The sequence below is a fragment of the Labeo rohita genome, chromosome 8 (genome assembly GCF_022985175.1).
Source record: "Labeo rohita strain BAU-BD-2019 chromosome 8, IGBB_LRoh.1.0, whole genome shotgun sequence".
Lineage (NCBI taxonomy): Eukaryota > Metazoa > Chordata > Actinopteri > Cypriniformes > Cyprinidae > Labeo > Labeo rohita.
The window spans coordinates 21,232,409-21,251,916 of record NC_066876.1 but is presented as its reverse complement, the minus strand read 5'-3'; the positions used below and the strand labels follow the sequence as shown (position 1 = coordinate 21,251,916).

Here is a 19,508-nt window from a genome sequence, read left to right as displayed (position 1 = left end):
TAAAATTAACTAAAAACAAAAACTGTTTGAAACAAAAATGACAATCACAAGGGTTTCTTTTAAGGTACCATGTGACCCCTTTAAGGATAAGTGAGTGTGTGTGCGTGGGTTTGTTAGTACACGTGAGTGGACAGTGTTGTGTGTAAGAGACAAGCAGATTAAAACCTACAGCCCCATCTGGATTAAGAGCAGATGAGCAGATTCAAACCATGAAACCCTCCAAATCACCAAATACACACACACACACACTAATCTAATCCAGAGAGAGAGAGAAAGACTGTCAAGGGATTTCCTGCCTAAAATAAAAGTGAGGATTGGAGGGATAGATTAAAGGATAGGAAGAGCAGAAAAGCAAACAGCTCATGCTCCCGTGGTAAAATCTATCTTTTATCCATCCGATCCTTTTCTCTCCGCTGGTTTTTCTGCCATCTATAAATGATCTGACTTAAATCCAGATCTATGGGGCTTTTTGTCTTCCAAGCATAAAAAGAGGATGTTAAAGTCAGCAGTACCATTACATCACATATGATTCACAACGTCCTTAAGAGCCCCCTGCACAAATCTGTGTGTGTTATTAAATTATTATATCTGTCATAAATCTATAAATATTTAAAGAACTGACCGTTGAAGTGCCATCTCCTGTACTGCAGATTTATACAGAAGCAACAAAAAGCAGAAGCCACAGAAGCTGTTTCCAAAAGAGAACACTCGTGTTGCCAGGGTAATAAGAATGCGGCATACAGGAAAATCCTCAGTTCTTTTTTTTTTTTTTTTTATTTCACCACATTTCTATTAAAATTTTTAATTGTTCTCATTGTGGAATCACAATAAAAGTAGCCTAATAAAAACATTAAACATCATTTACATCAGCTTACATTAGCTCATTTACAGCTGATGCCTTCCTGAATATGCCTGTGCAAAATGTCATATTGAGGGAATTTAATTATATATATATATATATATATATACACACAATTTAATATAAAAAATAATATTTAAAAATTAATTAAAAATGTAATATAAAAAAATACTGTAATTTTTGTTCCCCTTAAAAATAACAAAACAGCTTTACTGAAAAATAATAATACACAAGACCATAATATTCCTGAATATGCCTGTGTAAAGTGTCATATAAGCAATTTAACATAAAAATAGCCCTTTAGGACATTTTTACAGCTTTACTGAATAATAATAATAATAATAATAATTTTAATAATAAAAACACAGTAGTATATTTACATGACTATTAAGAAATATTTATGCCTCAATTTACCCACCACTGGAACATGCCGTAAAAAGTTTAGAATTAAATTTTAGTAGTCCCTATTATAATTTGCTTTTAGTATTTTGTGTGGTTGGTGTTATACAGTGCCAATACAGTGCCAGCTTGGTGTTATATACTACAATACGGTGCCAGCTGCATCCATGTTATTTATTTATTTATTTTTAAAAAAAGGACACAGGGTTAAAACTCACCTGTTTTGAGTGCAGACGGGCCTCCAGGAGTGACGCTGTACACCTGCAGGAACTCACGAGGTCTACTGCCACCCACAATGTTAAAGCCAAACCCACGAGGCCCTTTCGACAGGCGGGTGTGTATGGAATAGCCCTTCAGTTCAGATGGTTGGTCTGTGAATGCAGGTACTAAATGGCACACACACACACACACACACACACACACACAACAAACAAACATAAAAGTAACTGTTTACACATGGGACGCTAAGTCCACAGAGTTTTAACAATGCCTTTAAGCCTAATCGCCTACACTACAGTGTTTTAGGATGGAGCTGCTAAACAACAGTGCCATCTGCTGGGATGTGGGCTGTACTGGTTATACTCTGTATAAATTGTTCAATCACATACTTTTTATATTCTACATTAAAATGTGCAGTACTGGCCAATTGTGCAGCATACTACCTTCTCAAACCTGCATATGGTTTTACAATAGTATACTGTATATGGCCCACTTTACAGAATTGCTGTACCACAACCCAAAAAAACAACAACATGCATTTAAAAAGCATTTAAGTATTCAAATCTTAGATGTTTACTAAGACCCTTGTATTATCTATTGAAACCCACAATAATATTTAAAATATCAGTAGGCTTAATATATATAAAATCATTATTTAGTGGGTACTTGCAATGGGAGGTAGCTATCCCTAACCCTAAATTTCAACTCATCAACTTATTTTTAACTCAACTTACTTATGAATTTTATTCCGTTTTCATATTTAAAAATGTATTTTGGATTTTTTTAAAAAGTGAAGCTAAAAATATATAAATTTATTTTATATTTTCTTTGTAAATTATAAAAATTTATGTAAAAAAATAAAATAAAATGTGTCCCGCATTTTCTTGCCACTACCAAAACAGTGTTTCAGTCCATTGCCTGAGACTTTTAACTATACCCCTACATTTATGATCAGGAATTATTTATGTGTCTTTCTCATAGCTACATGGTGAGCAGATAGGCCACATCATTGTGAGGTAAATGTGTTCAAAAGTCTAAAAAATCTGTGTGTAACTTTAAAGAATGTCACTACTGAACACCATTTTTCTATAATTAAACACTTTTTTGGGAGTTATTTTATAACATTTAGTTTTCATGTGTGTACAACTGTTCAGAACTGCGCTAGCTAACCGTGTGCGGATTAGTATCTTTGAGCTAAGGTCAAAAGTATTGAAAATTGTTACTACCAAAACAGTCACGACCAAAACATTTGGTGAAGCTTCGGTAGTGACATCTTTGTTTATTTGGGTGTTAAAAAAAAATTGTCACTACCATAACAGTCATGACCGAAACATGTCATCATTGTTTTGGTAGTTACAAAAGGGAATATGACAGTGTTTGGTTCAATGTATTTTTAAACTAATGAATCCTTAAAGAAGAAGTCAACTTCCAAAACAAAGATTCACATATGTACTCACCCCCTTGTCATCCAAGATGTTCATGTCTTTCTTTCTTCAGTCGTAAAGTAATTATGTTTTTTGAGGAAAGCATTTCTGCATTTTTCTCCATATAATGGACTGATAAGGTGCCACAATTTTGAACTTCCAAAATGCAGTTTAAATGCGGCTTCAATGATCCCAAATGCGGTTGTAAATGATCCCAGCTGAGGAAGAAGGGTCTTATCTAGCAGAACAATCGGTTATTTTTGTTTTAAAAAAAATACGTCGACATACCGTAACTGTCATGAACCGGAAAAAACAGTCCAGGCATAGTAAGACAAGACGGGCGTTTGACATTAAAAAATATATAAATTGTATTATTTTTATTAAAATAACCGATCGTTTCGCTAGATAAGACCCTTCTTTCTCAGCCGGGATCATTTACAACTGCATTTGGGATCGTTTGCTGCATTTAAACTGCATTTTGGAAGTTCAAACTCGGGGCACCATAGCAGTCCAAAAGTGCTGAAATGGTTTACTCAAAAAACATAATTTCTTTACGAGTGAAGAAAGAAAGACATGAACATCGTGGATGACAAGGGCGTGCGTACATTATATGTGAATCTTTGTTTTGGAAGTGGACTTCTTTAAGTTTGAAATCAGTATGGCCTTTTACAAAGAAAGAATGTATTCAAAATACAACAAATCTCATAAATCACACTTGAAATATTGTTAAAAACGTAATTGTTATCGATTTACCTTTAAAAACTTTTTAATAAAAGAGAAAATATATATATATTTACAAGAAAGACGTAAGTAAAATCTTAATAGGTCAACATAACCGTTCTTATAAAACGTATATTATACTGTTTCGGTAGTGACAAATTTGGGGAGAAAACAAATATTTCTGAACTTTTTAAAAATACAATATGAGAATTAACTGTGCAAAATTACATACATACAAAATTTGTGGAAAATACTTTTTTTTTCAAGATGTTTCCATGACTTTGAACCAATGTAGAATGGCCCACATACTACACACTATTTATTCTTCAAATTTTGAACACTTTTTTTTTCTCATAATTAAATTAGATTGTAGATATTTACACACATTAATGTATTTGCAGACATGCTAAAGGACATAATGACTTACGAAGATCACTCATCTTAGAAGGGATAGCAGACATGACCTTCTCAAATCTAAGAGAGCATGCTTTGAGTGATAGATAACATTAAAGAAAAAAGAGAGATGAGAGGAGAAAGCGAGCGGGGAGAGATGAGGGGTTCGTGGATAAGGTTTGAAAGGCAAAGGAAACAAGGGATAAGATGAAGGCGTGAGAGAAAGGCTAAATGGCTCCAGGAAGGTTCGTCATTAATCTTTGTGTGAAGACTGCAGAGAGAACGAGAGTATGTTTGGGGGCAGAAAGTGGAGAGCAGCCAAGCTCACACACACATGCACACATATACACTCACACTCCGTCTTGCTGACAATCTCTTTGCCCTGAGTCCTTGGGTCCAGCCAGCTTGTGGTCTTTGAGTTATGGCTGAAAAATGAGAGAAATGAGAGAGACTGTTTTTCCCCCACAAGATTTCATCAGCAACTTTAAGATGAAATACAACAGCAGTTCTGAGAGCAATAAACATTAAGTAGGCTTAATTTTCATAGATAAATGCAAAGACTATGCATTTTTCACTGCCACATAGTTCAAATGTCTCCCTTATTTTACACAAAATTGCATCAAATATAAAAAAAATATCCCTATTAAGCTGACTTAACTTTCATAGATGAAGGCAAAGATTATACATTTTTCATTGACGTGCATCTTGAACTTCAAATGTCACCTTTTTTTACACAAATTGCATCAAAAATACAAAATAACCCCATTAAGCGAACTTCATTTAAAGGATTAGTTAACTTCCAGAACTTGTCATCCAAGATGTTCATGTCTTTCTTTCTTCAGTTGAAAAGAAATTAAGGTTTTTGAGGAAAACATTCCAGGATTTTTCTCCATATAGTGGACCTCAATGGGGATCAATGCGTTGAAGATCGAAATTGCAGTTTCAATGCAGCTTCAAAGGACTCTACATGATCCCAGCTGAGGAATAAGGTTCTTATCTAGCAAAACAATCTGTCATTTTCTAAAAAAAATAAAAAAGTATATACTTTTTAACCACAAATGTTCATCTTGCACTAGCTCAACTTCACACATTATGTAATCACGTTGGAAAGATCATGTGTGAAGTAGGTGGCAGTGTTTACAAAGCAATCACGCAAAGAAAGTCAACCGGCCCTTACAAAAAAAGGTAAAACAACATTGTCGGGCAATTTTGACATTGGAGGAGAAAATGAAATGGAGTTTTTTGCCCTGCCCTACCTTTTTGAACCGGAGTAGACACGTGAAGAACTAACTGCACATGACATTTCCAACATGATTACGTAATGTGTGAAGTCGAGGATGTGCATCGCAGAACTAGTGCAAAATGAGCATTTGTGGTTATAATGTATAAAATATTTTTTTTAGAAAATGACCAATCGTTTCGCTAGATAAGACCCTTATTAAGTTGGCTTGAGAAGGCCAAGCTTTAAAGCTACACCAAACTCGGATCAGACCTTCAGACTGGTCTGAAGTTAGGTGCTATATCTTTTCTAACTGATCAGGCTTATGGTTTTCGAAAACCAGACTATTAAACCACCTAAAATCCCATAGACTTTCATTGAGGAGGTGAAAACTTTTATACATAGAGACCTATGGTGCATCTAAGCCGTTTATCGCTATAGCAAAGCTTGACAACTCCCTACTTAAAAAAACAGATAAAACCAGCCTAAGCTAAATGGCTGCTTTGGCTTGTCTCCCAGGCTGGTTTTAAAGTGGTTTAAAGTGGTTTTGGCCACTTTTTAGCTGGCCAAGCTGGGAGACCTGCTAAAAGACCATCCAAGGTTAAACCAGCTATTTTCAGCTTAAACCAGCTAAGACTACACAACCAGCCTAGGCTGGTTTTAGCTGGTTTTTACTTAATCAACTGGTTTTATCTGGTTTAAATATGTTAATCATGCTAGAAACAGAATAGCAACGTGCTAATCATGCTAACAACGTGCTAGTAATATGCTAATCATGCTAGAAACATGGTAACAACATGATAATCATGCTAACAACATGCTAGTAATATGCTAATCATGCTAAAACATGCTAACAGCAAGCTTGTAACATGTTAATCATGCTAACAACATGCTAGCAACAAGCTAGTAACATGTTAATCATGTTAGAAACATGGCAGCAACATGCTAGTAACATGTTAATCATGCTAGAAACATGTTAGCAACATGCTAATCAGGCTATTAACAAGCTAGTAAACTGCTAATCATGCTAACAACATGCTAGTAACTTGCTAATCACGGTCAAATCATGCTAACAACATTGTAACCAGCTTATACAAATGCAAGCAACAAGCTAATTATGTTACATCATGCTAACAACATGTTAAATCATGTAAACATGTTCTAAATCATGCTTGCAACATCAACTTTCTTCGACCCATTGGCCACCGCTGAAGTCCACTATATGGAGAAAAAACCTGGAATGTTTTCCTCAATAACCTTACATTTCATTTCCACTGAAGAAAGAAAGACATGAACATCATGGATGACATGTGGGTGAGTAAATTATCAGGAAATTGACGCACATCTTAAAGGGTCATGAAACCCCCCTGTTTCAGCACTGGTTAGTTCTCACCATAGTTTTGAAAAATGCTGCAAAAGTGGGCGTGGTGCCCTGCGGAGCGGAGGGGGAAGAGGGGAGAGAGTCAACTTCGGGTTCAGACAGTTTCATTTCGCTCCCATTGAGTTAACAACACAAATAAATGCAGACATTTGCACTCTGCATCGAAAACATATATATGAACATGCTGTTGCACCTCTATTAACTTTTAAGGCTTATTTTGCGGCATTTCTAATCCTTTTGATAGGTTGTGTTACAGAGTTGTATTACACTCACCTTATGAATGAATCACGTTTGTGCCGAACTCTACTTACAAAGCAAACAAAAACAAACACTCTCCTTCGATCCATTAATGTTTCTCTCAGTTATTGTACGCAATCTCACAGTCTGAAGCATCTGTCATAGCAAATCAACACGCGCTGTCGTGAATAATTAGCAGAAGCTCTTCTCATAGGGTAAGAACACGCAGCCTCATGAAAAATTACGAGACACCGACGTGTCATCGATGTACTATAGTCCATTGCCACGTCACAAACTGTGACGTCAGCACAATGTAGATTTTGATGAAAACAGAGCAAAAAAGCTCAAAATTAACCATTTTTCTCCAACAATTAAAATTAATGGATGCTAACATTGTCATTTATGATGTGCAACACAAACACCTCTGCTCAAATCTCAGCAAAAGTAGTCTGGGGTCTCATGAACCTTTAAAGTTCAAGTGCCGCCTTCGCATGTCAAAAATCCAATGTGACGTACAAAGGCATCATGTCAACTTAGAGTATAATCTTTGATTACTGCAGGAAGCAAATGACCTTCTGCCTCGATTCTTGCCCACACTATTTCTCACTATACCATCTTTTTTTTCCTTCTCCCCCTGCTGACTCACTTGATGTAATAGGGTTCGCCCGTGTCACTGAACGCCAGCTCCCAGTTTTCAGGCAATGCCCCTCCACGTGCTCCGTTCTCCATGGCAACCCCTCCATCCCGCCCACCGCCTGAATCCCAAGTCTGATTAGGTGAGACAATGGTGGTGGGAGGGGCACTGCTTGCTCCTGCAGACCCCGCTGGGAAACAAAGTACAGTGAACATGACATGAGATGCAGCCGTCTTGTATAAGTTTAGGCGACCTCAGGCCAGCGAGAGGTCACGCTGTTCATGTTTGTCTCCGCTTGCCAGCTCTAATATGAGAAAGGCATTAATCCTGAATACAATTCCGTAGATTTTATTTGTCAAAAATGTAAAAATACAAATATGTAGTGACTGAGAAGACATCCATTTGTGTTCAAAAACTGGGGGAGAGTCAGGATGTCACACAAAACCCAAAATACTGTAAATCACACGCAATATTTAAGCATGTACAAATTATGTTAGGCTTTAAGTTTTATTTTACGTTTAACAATGGCTTTTAGAAGATATTCTCCGTGTAACAGTGGAAAGAGATAATGAGTTTAAAAAAAAAAAGAAAAAAAAAAAAGAACCCAAATGGAGCACATATAGGGGAAAAATTAAAAGGACCCAAACTTGTGCCTTGGGGTACGCCATAACTAATAGATCCTGATAAAAAGAGAATTTTCCAATCTCAACAAGAAAAAGTTTCCTAAATTTATTACTGTAGCACGAGATAGGAAGCTGCTTGCATTTAAAAATACTTGTTTAAGAAAAACGTAACTAATTTTAAAACAAAGGTGGACCCAATAGCTGAATACCTGACAGACCAGAGTCCTCCTCACTGTTGTCACCTTCCTCCACTGCCTTTTCCAAGTTGCTGAGCGATTTGCTACGAGTACGGAAGTTCCTCAGGAGATTTCGATGTTCCTGGTACGTAATGGGGGGGCTGTCAGGACCGATGTGGACTGGCCGAGGTGTGCCATAATAGTTCCCTGTGATGATAGAGATATTTTAGAAATGGCCTCTATGAAGCTACAATCGAAAAACTGTTCCGATCAGCAAAATTCAAAAACAATGGCCTTTAGACACAATGCATTACATGCACTAACTGAAACAGTCCTTGACAAGATCATCCATTTTCAACCCAAAATGTCCCTCGAGTTTTTTTTAGGCAGCCAAAGAGCCGCTTCTAGAATTGTGGATCAGAAAACGATAATCAAAACAGCTTGAGACAGGAGGCTTTGGAACTTCAAGATCTCCATTTTCAAAACCACATTTGTATCCAAAAAAGGCATGAATCCAGCAAAACACAAGCCCTGTCATGAGTACACCACTGACTTTGCCAAGAAATTCTAAAAAAGCATTCAAATTCACGATAACCTGACACACAGACAAACATCTAAAACCACTAGTAAATTTATGTCAAATTTAATACAACATTCTTTATTGCACATTATACTTTCAACATAATTTCAGTGAAATGTTAAAATTAACATGAATTAACATGAGCTATCATGCCCCCTTTTCCTGTAGTGACAACACATACTGGCATGAACACCGCAAGTCTGGCAAGAGCTCCATAAAATCTGATGATCCATGTTATCCTGCATGATTTGAGTGAATGTTCCAAAAGATCATCTTGTGCTTCAATGGAAGCAAGACAATCTGACCTTTTGAACCAAGGACTTCACATGATCAGTGTCATAAATTTGCTTACTTAATTAGTGACCTAGAAATAGCTCTGAATTACTTTTATCTCAAACATTTCAAGTTCATTTCAAATAGACCTTGAAAAAAAGCCATTTACAATGTTGCATGTGACCCCACTTTATCTTTCAAAGTAGAACTTCTTGTCACCAATTTTAATGATACAGTTCTAGTTGTACATTTTATCAAAAAAGGAATTTTTCCTGCTCCTGGCTGCTGCTGCCCTAGATCACACTGTCTTTAAAACCCTTAATCACAGCTGTTATGAAACTAATAAACTGGCAGGATGTTCCAGAGCTCTTTTAGCAACCAGATCAATGGCGGAAACATGAGATTAATTCACCTCATCTACCTTTAAATAAATAAACCCATACAATGTAAAAACGTTCAAGTAGGGGAAAAAATACAATTTACACTATAAGACCACTAGGGGCGCAAAATCCGTCTCAGCTAAGAGAGTTTACTCAGCTTTTGTACGATGGCTACATGTTTGCCACTTTCAGTGATATTTAACCGCAGCATAACTCCCTCGCTGCAGCTTATTTACAGCTGGAGAAAAAAAAAATTAAAAGAGAGAGAGAAAAAAAAAAGAGAGAGAGGGAGTGGGGGTGGAGGGGTGATCGGAGACAGAGAAACTGAAATAGGGATTACAGAGAAAAGCCTCTTTTCTCCTGTACAGAGTGATAGAAAAGTAGGAGTGTGGTGTGGTTTCTGACTGGAGAGATGACTCATGAGCTGCAGGGCATCACTGCTCAGGTGATAAAAATACTTTTGTAATTAATTATAGACATACTGAAACAAATAATATCAAATCTCACAGTTATTTGTAGGGGTTTTCATACTTTTATTCTGCAAGGATGCATTACATCGATCAAAAGTGATAGTAAAGACATTTATAATGTTATAAGAAGTATTTGAATTTGAATAAATGCTGTTCTTTTAACATTTTTATTCAGCAAACAGTCTTAAAAAAATGCATCAAGTTGCAGGTCATTGCAACTTTTTATCTTTTATAATTCATACTTTTCTCTCACAATTGTGAGTTTCCATCTTGAAATTCTAACTTTTTTCACATAATTGCGCAATCCAAACTTCATCAAGTTTGAAATACAGTCAGAATTGCATGATATAAACTTGCAATTTCAAGTTATGAAGTCACAACTGCAAGATATAAATTCACAACTTTTTCTCAGAATTGCAAGTTTATAGTATCTCACAAATGTGAGTACACCCCTCACATTTCAGCAATTATTTTAGTATATCTTCTCAAGGGACAATACTATAGAAATGAAACTTGGATATATTTTAGAGTAGTCAATGTGCAGCTTGTATAGCAGTGTATATTTACTGTCCCTAAAAATAACTCAACATACAGCCATTATTGTCAAAAGAGCTGGCAACAAAAGTGAGTACACCCTAAGTGAACTTGTCAAAACTGTGTCCAAAGTGTCAATATTTTGTGTTCGCATCATTGTTATCTAGCACTGCCTTAATCATTCTGGGCATGAGATTCACCAGAGCTGCACAGGTTGTTGCTGGGATCCTCTTCAAATCCTCTATAATGACATCATGGAGCTTCTGGATGTTAGACACATGGTGCTTCTCCACCTTCTGCTTGAGGATGCCCCATAGGTGCTCAATAGGGTTCAGGTTAGATCACCTTCACCCACACCTTCCTCAGCAAGGCAACTGTCATCTTGGTGGTGTGTTTGGGGTCATTATCATGATGGAAAACTGCCATGCGGCCCAGTTTCTGAAGGCAAAGACATCATGTTCTACTTCAGAAATGTACAGTACATAATGGAATTCATGTTTCCCTCAATGAACCGCAGCTCCCCAGTACCAGCAGCACTCATGCAGCCCCAGACCATGATGCTACCAACACCATGCTTGACTGTAGGAAAGACACAATTTTCTTGGTACTCCTCACCAGAGCATCACAACACATGCTGGACACCATCTGAGCCAAACAAGTTTATCTTAGTCTCATCAGACCATAGGACATGGTTCCAGTAATTCATGCTCTTGGACAGGTTGTCTTCAGCAAACTCTTTGCGGGCTTTCTTGTAAGCCCGCTTCAGAAGAGGCTTCCTTCTCGGATGACGAGAGTACTGAGCACTGACAAGCAGACCTTCTACTTCTGCAACCTGTAAAGCAATGCTGGCAGCACTCATGCATCTGTTTTTTTGAATCCAGGTTCTGCACCTGACGCACTGAAAGAGTACTCAACTTTGTTGATCGACCCTTGCGAGGCCTGTTCCGAATGGAACCAGTCTTGGAAAACCTCTGTATGACCCTGGCCACAATACTGTAACTCAGTTTCAGGTTGTTACTGAACCTCTTATGGCCTAGGCCATCTTTGTGGAGAGCAACAATTCTAATTCCCAAATATTCAGAGAGTTCTTTGCCATGAGGTGCCTTGTTGAACATCCAGTGGTCAGTATGAGAGAACTGTACTCAAAGCACCAAATTTTAACTGCTCTAATACAAGATACACAACTTTGTATGGTCCTGTCAAGCAGACAAAAATATGAACATGATGAATAGGACATGTGGCTTTGCATGGTTAAATGACATAGTGCTGTTATCACTTAGGGTACTCACTTTTGTTGCCAGCAGTTTTGACAATAATGGCTGTATGTTGAGTTATTTTCAGGGGACAGTAAATATTCACTGCTATACAAGATGCACATTGACTACTCAAAAATATATCCAAGTTTCATTTATATAGTATTGTTCCTTAAGATGATATACTAAAAACGTTGCTGAAATGTGAGGGGTGTACTCACTTTTGAATCTCATATTTCCGAGAAAAAAATAATTGAGAGAAAAAAGTCAGAATTGCAAGATATATACTCGCAATTGCGAGGAAAATTGCGAATTTTTATCTGACAATTCAGACTTTTTTCTTGCAATTGTGAGTTTACATCTAAATTCACAATTCTGAATGTTTATATTTCTACAAAAAATTCTAAGATAAAAAATCAGAATTGCGAGAAAAAAAGTCAGAATTGTGAATTTTTTTTCTGACAATTCATACTTTTTTCCTCACATTTGTAAGTTTACATCTCACAATTCTTTCATAGACCTTTTTCATAGAATTGCTTGATACAAACTTACAATTCTGACAGTTTTTTCACAGAATTATGATATAAACTCACAATTGCGAGTTATAAAGTCAGAATTGTGACATGAATTCACAATTCCGACTTTTTTCTCAGAATTCAGAGTTTATATCTCATAATTGTGAGAAACAAAGTCAGAACTGCTAGAAAGAAACTCGCATTTGTGAGAAAAAAGTCAAAATTTTGAGTTTTCATCTTGCAATTCTGAGAAAAAAGTCTGAATTGTAAGTTTATGTTTTGCAATTCTGGGGAAAAAAAACATATGAGATAAAAAGTCGCAATTATCTTTTTTTTATTTTTCTTCAGCGACAGAAACAGACTTCCATAGATTTCAATATTGATAATAACAAGCAATGTTTCTTGATCACTAAATCTGTATACTAGAATGTTTTCTGAAGGATCATGTGACTCTGAAGACTGTAGTAATAACTGCTAATTCAGCTTTGCCACAACAGGAATAAATATATTTTATAATATACTCAAATAGAAAACTTTTTTTAAAGATTTATTTTTGGCATTTTCACCTTTATTATGATAGGATAGTTAAGTATTGACAGGAAGTGAGATGGGAGAGAGAGAAGGGGACTGGATCAGGAAAGGTCTGCGAGCTGGGCCTCGAACTCAGGACATCCAAAGCACAACGGCCCCCTTACTGTTTAAGTTCCCCAAAACAGATTTGCGTAAAAACCTCAAAACCAATTTTATGTGGGATTGAGATAGACATAATAGGTGAACAATATCCTTCTTAGTTTTCAAAGACAAAGGAAAGTGGTGCAGTGGCATCAAAAACACGAGTCAGCGGAAACATATTCATAAATCCAAGAGCTGCAACTCTGAAGGATGTCATAGTGTGAATCTGCAGCTGTGTGTGAGACCCTTAACAAAGACATCAGCAGGCTCAGACATCAGTCTGCGTTACACGCTTGTTCTCTCTCCATTAGGGCTCTTTTTCAGCTCTTTCTGCTGATAATGTTGGAGGACAGAACCGAGCCAACACGGCACTTTTCTCCGCAGTCTGGAGGGTGCTTCTCTTGATTCTGATTGGCTTGAGCATTTGGAGCTCTGGCGTGACGCCCTGACCCTCACCATGTGTTCACAAGCACACACAAACTCAAATGCATGCACACACAAACTCAGCTGAACAGTAAATAACTCCTATATCCAAAACAAGGCCTGTCTGTTCCACATGTTTATATATAACTTAAACATGAATTTGGTGAATTTTGGGTTATATTTCTGGAATAGAAAGAATTTAAACATGGTAAAATGTTTAAAACACTCACACCGGTATCTGAAAAACATCAAATCAGCCTAAATGTGAAAGGTGGTCAGAGTTCTTCAGGTAAAGTTTTATTCAAAATAAGCATTTTTATTTAACATATTTTAATTTGTTATTGTATATTAATTTGCTATATTGTAAGAGAAAATATTGTTGTTTGATCACTGAAATCACTGATTAGTGTCTGTCTTTTTGACTTTAAAGCCCTCCGATCGCCACAAAATTTTTAAAGCCCCCTTAGCCCTTGTTTTGTTTTAAAAACTTGTTTTATTCTATTGGCACTCATAGTTTTTGAAAAGAAAAACTAAAATAATTATACTTGAAAATAAATAAATAAATAATGCATTTCATAATTCCATAGGTTTCAGGGATCCCGCTCTTTTTAACCCATGATATTACATGATTTTTCCAGTCGTTGTCGTTTACTAGATAAGTATTACTATGGATTGTTAAACATACTTCACACACAATTTTTGCCCAATAAATTATTTTAGAGCTTGGAATAACTAGAAAAAATATTTTTTTTTTAATTATACAAATGGCTATGGCAAAATGTAACTTTCTCATCTATTCAGGTTTTGCAAGACACTGGGAATCATAATATTAAAATAAGAAATATCTTGATATGTAGTTGTTTTAGATTTTTTGTCTATTTTAAATACACCACTGGTCATAAGTTTTTGAACAGTAAGATTTTTAATGGTTTAAAAAAGAAGTCTCTTCTGCTCACCAAGCCTGCATTTATTTGATCCAAAGTACAGCGAAAACAGTAACATTTTTAAATATATTTACTATTTAAAATAACTGTTTAAAATAAATAGCTGAATTTTTAGCATCATTACTCCAGTCACACGCTCCTTCAGAAATCATTAATATTCTGATTTGCTGCTCAAAACATTTATTATTATGATGTTGAAAACAGCTGAGTAGAATTTTTCAGGTTTCTTTGATGAACAGAAAGCATTTATCTGAAATATAAATCTTTTGTAACATTATAAATGTCTTTATCATCACTTTTGATCAATTTAAAGCAGCCTTGCTAAATAAAAGTATTAATTTCTATTATTTCTTTCCCAAAACAAACAAAAAATTATACTGACTGGTATAGTGTATAATGTTACAAAAGCTTTTTATTTAAGATAAATGCTGATTTTTGGATCTTTTTATTCATCAAAGAATCCTGAAAAAATGTACGCAATTGTTTTAAATATTGATAATAATTTTTAAAAAATGTTTCTTGAACAGAAAATATATTAGAATGATTTCTGAAGGATCATGTGACACTGAAGACTGGAGTAACGATGCTAAAAATTTAGCTTTGATCACAGAAATAAATTACACTTTACAATACATTCAAATACAAAACAGCTATTTTAAATAGTAAAAATATTTCTAATTTGTACTCTTTTTGCTGTACTTTCGATCAAATAAATGCAGGCTTCTTTAAAAAACATTAAAATCTTACTGTTCAAAAACTTTTGACTGGTAGTGTAATTTTAAGTTATGGTGAGCCTCCCTTGGAAGTTTTCCAAGGCCCCTATTGGTCCCAGACACCCGTTTGTGAAACAATGGTTTCCCGAAACTGACTCTGACCTTTAAACTTCCCACTTTCCAGCAGGGCTCCAGACTCTTCAAGGGAGAAGAATTCCTCAATGGACACAAAGTTATAATCCACCCCTGAGATCTCTCCATCCCGTGGTTGCCTGGTTGTACCTGGGTCAACACAGGGAAAGCACAGATAAGAATGTAATTAGAAAAAAATACAGTGTTTTTGCTTTGCTTTTTGCTTAACATAGCAAAAAAAGACAGACGTATGAATTTGTTATAAGCAGACAACAAGCCATTTAAAAAGAGAATGTAAAAATAGAAAGACCAGTAGTGCCACAAACACATAGGGCATTTTAAAAGATCATTATTTTTTCATAAACTCGCATCTTCCCTTTGCTAAAAATCTAATGCATTTTTTGAAAAAAAAAAACACGCACATCCTGACATCACCAGTAGGCAAGTCTGCTTTGATACATTTGATGTTTGAATCTCAGAAAACAGAGACACAGCTGTCGCACTCATACACAAACTTATAACAACTTGATTGGCCTTGAAATGGAAAAAGGCGGAGTTTAATGTCTGAGTGAGTTAAAAATCGCTTACATAACAGCGTTTACATATTAACTATAAATTAAACAAACTCTGTGCGTCTGTTTGCATATGACTCTGGCGGTGTTAGGCGACACCTGATTATGATTTCAAACATTTCACTCACTCTATAATCCCACAGTGATGAGATTATACAACTTCCTCTTAGCTTTCCATCTCACATGAAAGTTGAGAAAAGTGGATTTTCCTGAGGTAGATTAGCAGTACATCCTGATTTAGGCTAAACTGATCATTGCAACTCTTCTGTGTCGTGGAAAAGATACAGTAGGAAACCTGCACACCTTGATCAATCGACCTTGCCAACATAACAAATGGCTCTGAAGCAAAAGTCTTCAGGAAGAGAAAAGGTACATGGTTTATGAGGTAGTGCGCCTATCACATATACAACACATAGTTATTCAACATCAAGCAGGACTGTAATGACTTAAAAGCCTTCAGCCACTATGTACAATAAATCATCCTTTAATAACAAAACACTTCATTGTCCCAAGGTATTATACAGCCCATATATGACATAACAGTGTCTGTATTGCGGTAATCCTAATGACAGCTCATGCAAAAAGCATATGAGTGGTTTTCCCTCTTGAAATAAAGACATTTTAATGCAACACAATTGAACCCTATGCATTTACTTTAAAATGAATCTCTAATAAATGTGTAGAATGAGACATTAAAGGGATAGTTCACCCAAAAATGATAATTTGGTCATTAATTACTCACCCTCATGTTGTTCCAAAACCTTTGTTCATCTTTGGAACACAAATGAAGACCCCAAGTGACCATGCATAGACGGCAACTGACACGCTCAAGGCCCAGAAAGGTAGTAAGGACATTGTTAAAACTGTCCATGTGACATCAGTGGTTTAACTGTAATTTTATGAAGCTACGAGAATACTTTTTGTGCACAAAGAAAACAAAAATAATGACTTTATTCAGTAATTTCTTGTCTTCCGCTGGCTCCTGCATCAGCATCACCACACGACTCTCCTGAACACACGACGAAGATTAACACGGAAGAGAAAAAATTGTTGAATAAAGTCGTTACTTTTTTGTTTTCTTTGCACACAAAATGTATTCTCATAGCTTCATAAAATGGAGGTTCAACCACTGATGTCACATGGACTATTTTAACAATGTCCTTACTACCTTTCTGGGCCTTGAATGTTTCAGTTGCATTGCTGTCTATGCAGGGTCAGAAAGCTCTTGGATTTCATCAAAATATCTTAATTTGTGTTCAGAAGATAAACGAAGGTTACAGGTCTGGAATGACATGAGGGTGAGCAATTAATGACAAAATTTTCATTTTTGGGTGAACTATCCCTTTAAGGATTTTGACGGCTTTTTCCGTAACATGACATTTTTGAGTTAAACTGGATATTTAACAAGAAAAAAAATATATTCATCAGGAGTTGATTGGATTGTGAAAAGCAGGTGTACATTTTTAGAACCGAGCCAGGTGGTTGGGGTTGAAATATAGTGATCTGTGATGTCAGCTGGAAAGGACAGTTGAGGAAAGATTACGAAGATTACGTGTTATTCTTTGGGAATAACACGTACTGATGAATTTCGCAAAATAAGACCAGGAACACGTTTAAGAAAAGTAAATTATGCTGACTTAATGTTCACTCTAAAAGCCCAAATGCAAGCCCATGCTAACCATTTAGCAACAACATTAAGCACCTGGTTAAACACAGTGTTCTTATATACTGACACACCTGTGCTATTTTATCTTAAAAGAACAGAAAATAGGAGCATCTTACAGTTCACAGTTCATTGCAGTCTTCTAAATTGCCTGCAATCTATTCAAAGAGGTGACAGTAAAATTAGCTGCTTCATGGTGTCAAAATAATGATATGATGAATAAACGTGTTATTTGGGAAAGCCTTTTTATTTCGAGTAGACAGGCTATGTAACTGAACCCGACTGGCAGATAAAGCGTTACGTGAATGGATGCACAAATAAGAGTGTGCTTATGTGTACATTCGCAAGCATGCGTGAATGGGTTTGTGTTTGGGTGCTGACGCGTTTATGCGTATATGCATGCACAGGAGCGCTGAAAGGCACAGCAGGGTACCTCAGGCTGGAGACAAAGACAAATGTGAAGCTTTGGGATTCAAGAGCAGGAAATAGGTGAAATGCGGGACATATTAAATGCATCAGCTGTGATGGTAAACGGGTGCCTGATGTTTTAAAGGGGCTAGCAGGAGCTATGCATTAATAAGTGCATGCAATCATTTCTGAAAATAGTTGCAGTTTTGTTGCCAAGGCAAAATATGGAACAGTGCCATTCACAATGAGCGCACTGCTGTGACATTTGATGACAGTTGCCATGGCAATGGTTAAAGTGCATTGCATTGCCTCAAAGTGACTGAACCTTTGACTCCGCATGAGGCTTGATGTGATTGTAAACTGGATTTGTTTACAGTCTCTGAGTGCATCAAAGCATGAGATTGCATGCATGCTTTTGCTGGCTGATGCATTTCAGTATCTTTCTCGTTTGTGGTTTCAGTGCAGTTGTTCTACTGCAGGGGTCTTCAACCTTTTTAAGGCCAAGGAGCCCTTGGTGGGTAGAGAAGCAGCAGGGAGTCATTTTGCATATTGTATAATCTTGTGTGGCCAGACCTATGAGTAAAAAGCATACGGTCTGGTCCATTTTGCAATGTAAAATTAATTTAAATAATGAAGTGGAGGTATATGAAGAGTTTTAAGGAAAATACTTGTGTTAAAAATGTGTAAAGTCAGTGATCAGAATTTTGCTTGTGCAAAAATTAGTACTTTGTTCTTCGTAAACGTCATGTCGTTATAGTGCTTAGCTAATGTTTTAACCATATTTGTTCCATGTCCTCCTCAATGACAAGTCAGCAAGGTGCGAGCTCTGTAACATTTCGGTGTTTCATCCCACTTTTGGTGTGTTTGGCTTCTCGCTCTCAGTCATGTTGCTTCTACCTACCGGTTATTGCTGTAGGTATGCAAAGCAGAGATGTATATGCTATACCATCTTTTGAAGACAGGTCAAGAACATGCAGGTCATTTGCATTTAAAGTAATACACTATAACAGCTCTTTTTTTAGACACGGCCCAAAAATGACATTTTTCAGGTGTTGTAATAAATGATCTGTGGGGTATTTTGAGCTGAAACGTCACAGACACATTCTAGGGACACTCAAGACCAATATTGAATCTTGTAAAAAGGGGCATAATAGGTGCCCTTTTAAATAATTTATTTTTAAATAAATATGAATATGAACAGTGCTCTAAAAGAAAACATAATATATGACACAGCATCTACTGTACCACTAAAGTCCCACGCATGGTGAGCCTACAGTACTGCATGTAAGTTTGCATCATTACTATGACAACCAGCAACTCAACAGAAAATTAAGCTACGTGTAGCAGTTTAAACAGTCAGTCTAAAAAAAAAAAAAATTTAAGAAAAGAAAAAAATCAGATTTTTCCTGAAGCTTGAATAAAGCCTTTGTGCACCTTTAATATCAAACACAGACAAATCCAGTGATTATATTATCCTCAAAAGCATTTGTTGTGCCAATCTGGTATCTTGTAAGCATGACTTTGTTTTTAGACACACTGATTAAAAAAAAAAAAAATGAAATTTGCCTTTACTCCCAAAAGTTGTGTAAACTCACTCAGATGGACATTTAATGCACATCATCATGCATTTAAATTTACATCTTTTCTCCACAATTAGTTTGACATCCTGTGTTAAAAGGATAGTTCACCCAA

General features: G+C 36.2%; 1 protein-coding gene across 4 annotated transcripts in view; it reads right to left on the bottom strand.

Annotated features, from left to right (window-relative positions):
• The window catches only part of magixa (MAGI family member, X-linked a), a 62,965-nt gene that overhangs the window by 30,134 nt on the left and 13,323 nt on the right, over window positions 1-19,508 (bottom strand). For all 4 annotated transcript variants that reach the window (XM_051116772.1, XM_051116775.1, XM_051116773.1 and 1 more), the window contains exons 4-8: window positions 15,204-15,323; window positions 8,318-8,491; window positions 7,498-7,675; window positions 4,369-4,439; window positions 1,477-1,644 (exon numbers count right to left, since the gene is read on the bottom strand). In XM_051116772.1, coding sequence (XP_050972729.1) covers window positions 1,477-1,644; window positions 4,369-4,439; window positions 7,498-7,675; window positions 8,318-8,491; window positions 15,204-15,323 — 711 coding nt within the window. The remainder of the gene's footprint in view (window positions 1-1,476; window positions 1,645-4,368; window positions 4,440-7,497; window positions 7,676-8,317; window positions 8,492-15,203; window positions 15,324-19,508) is intronic.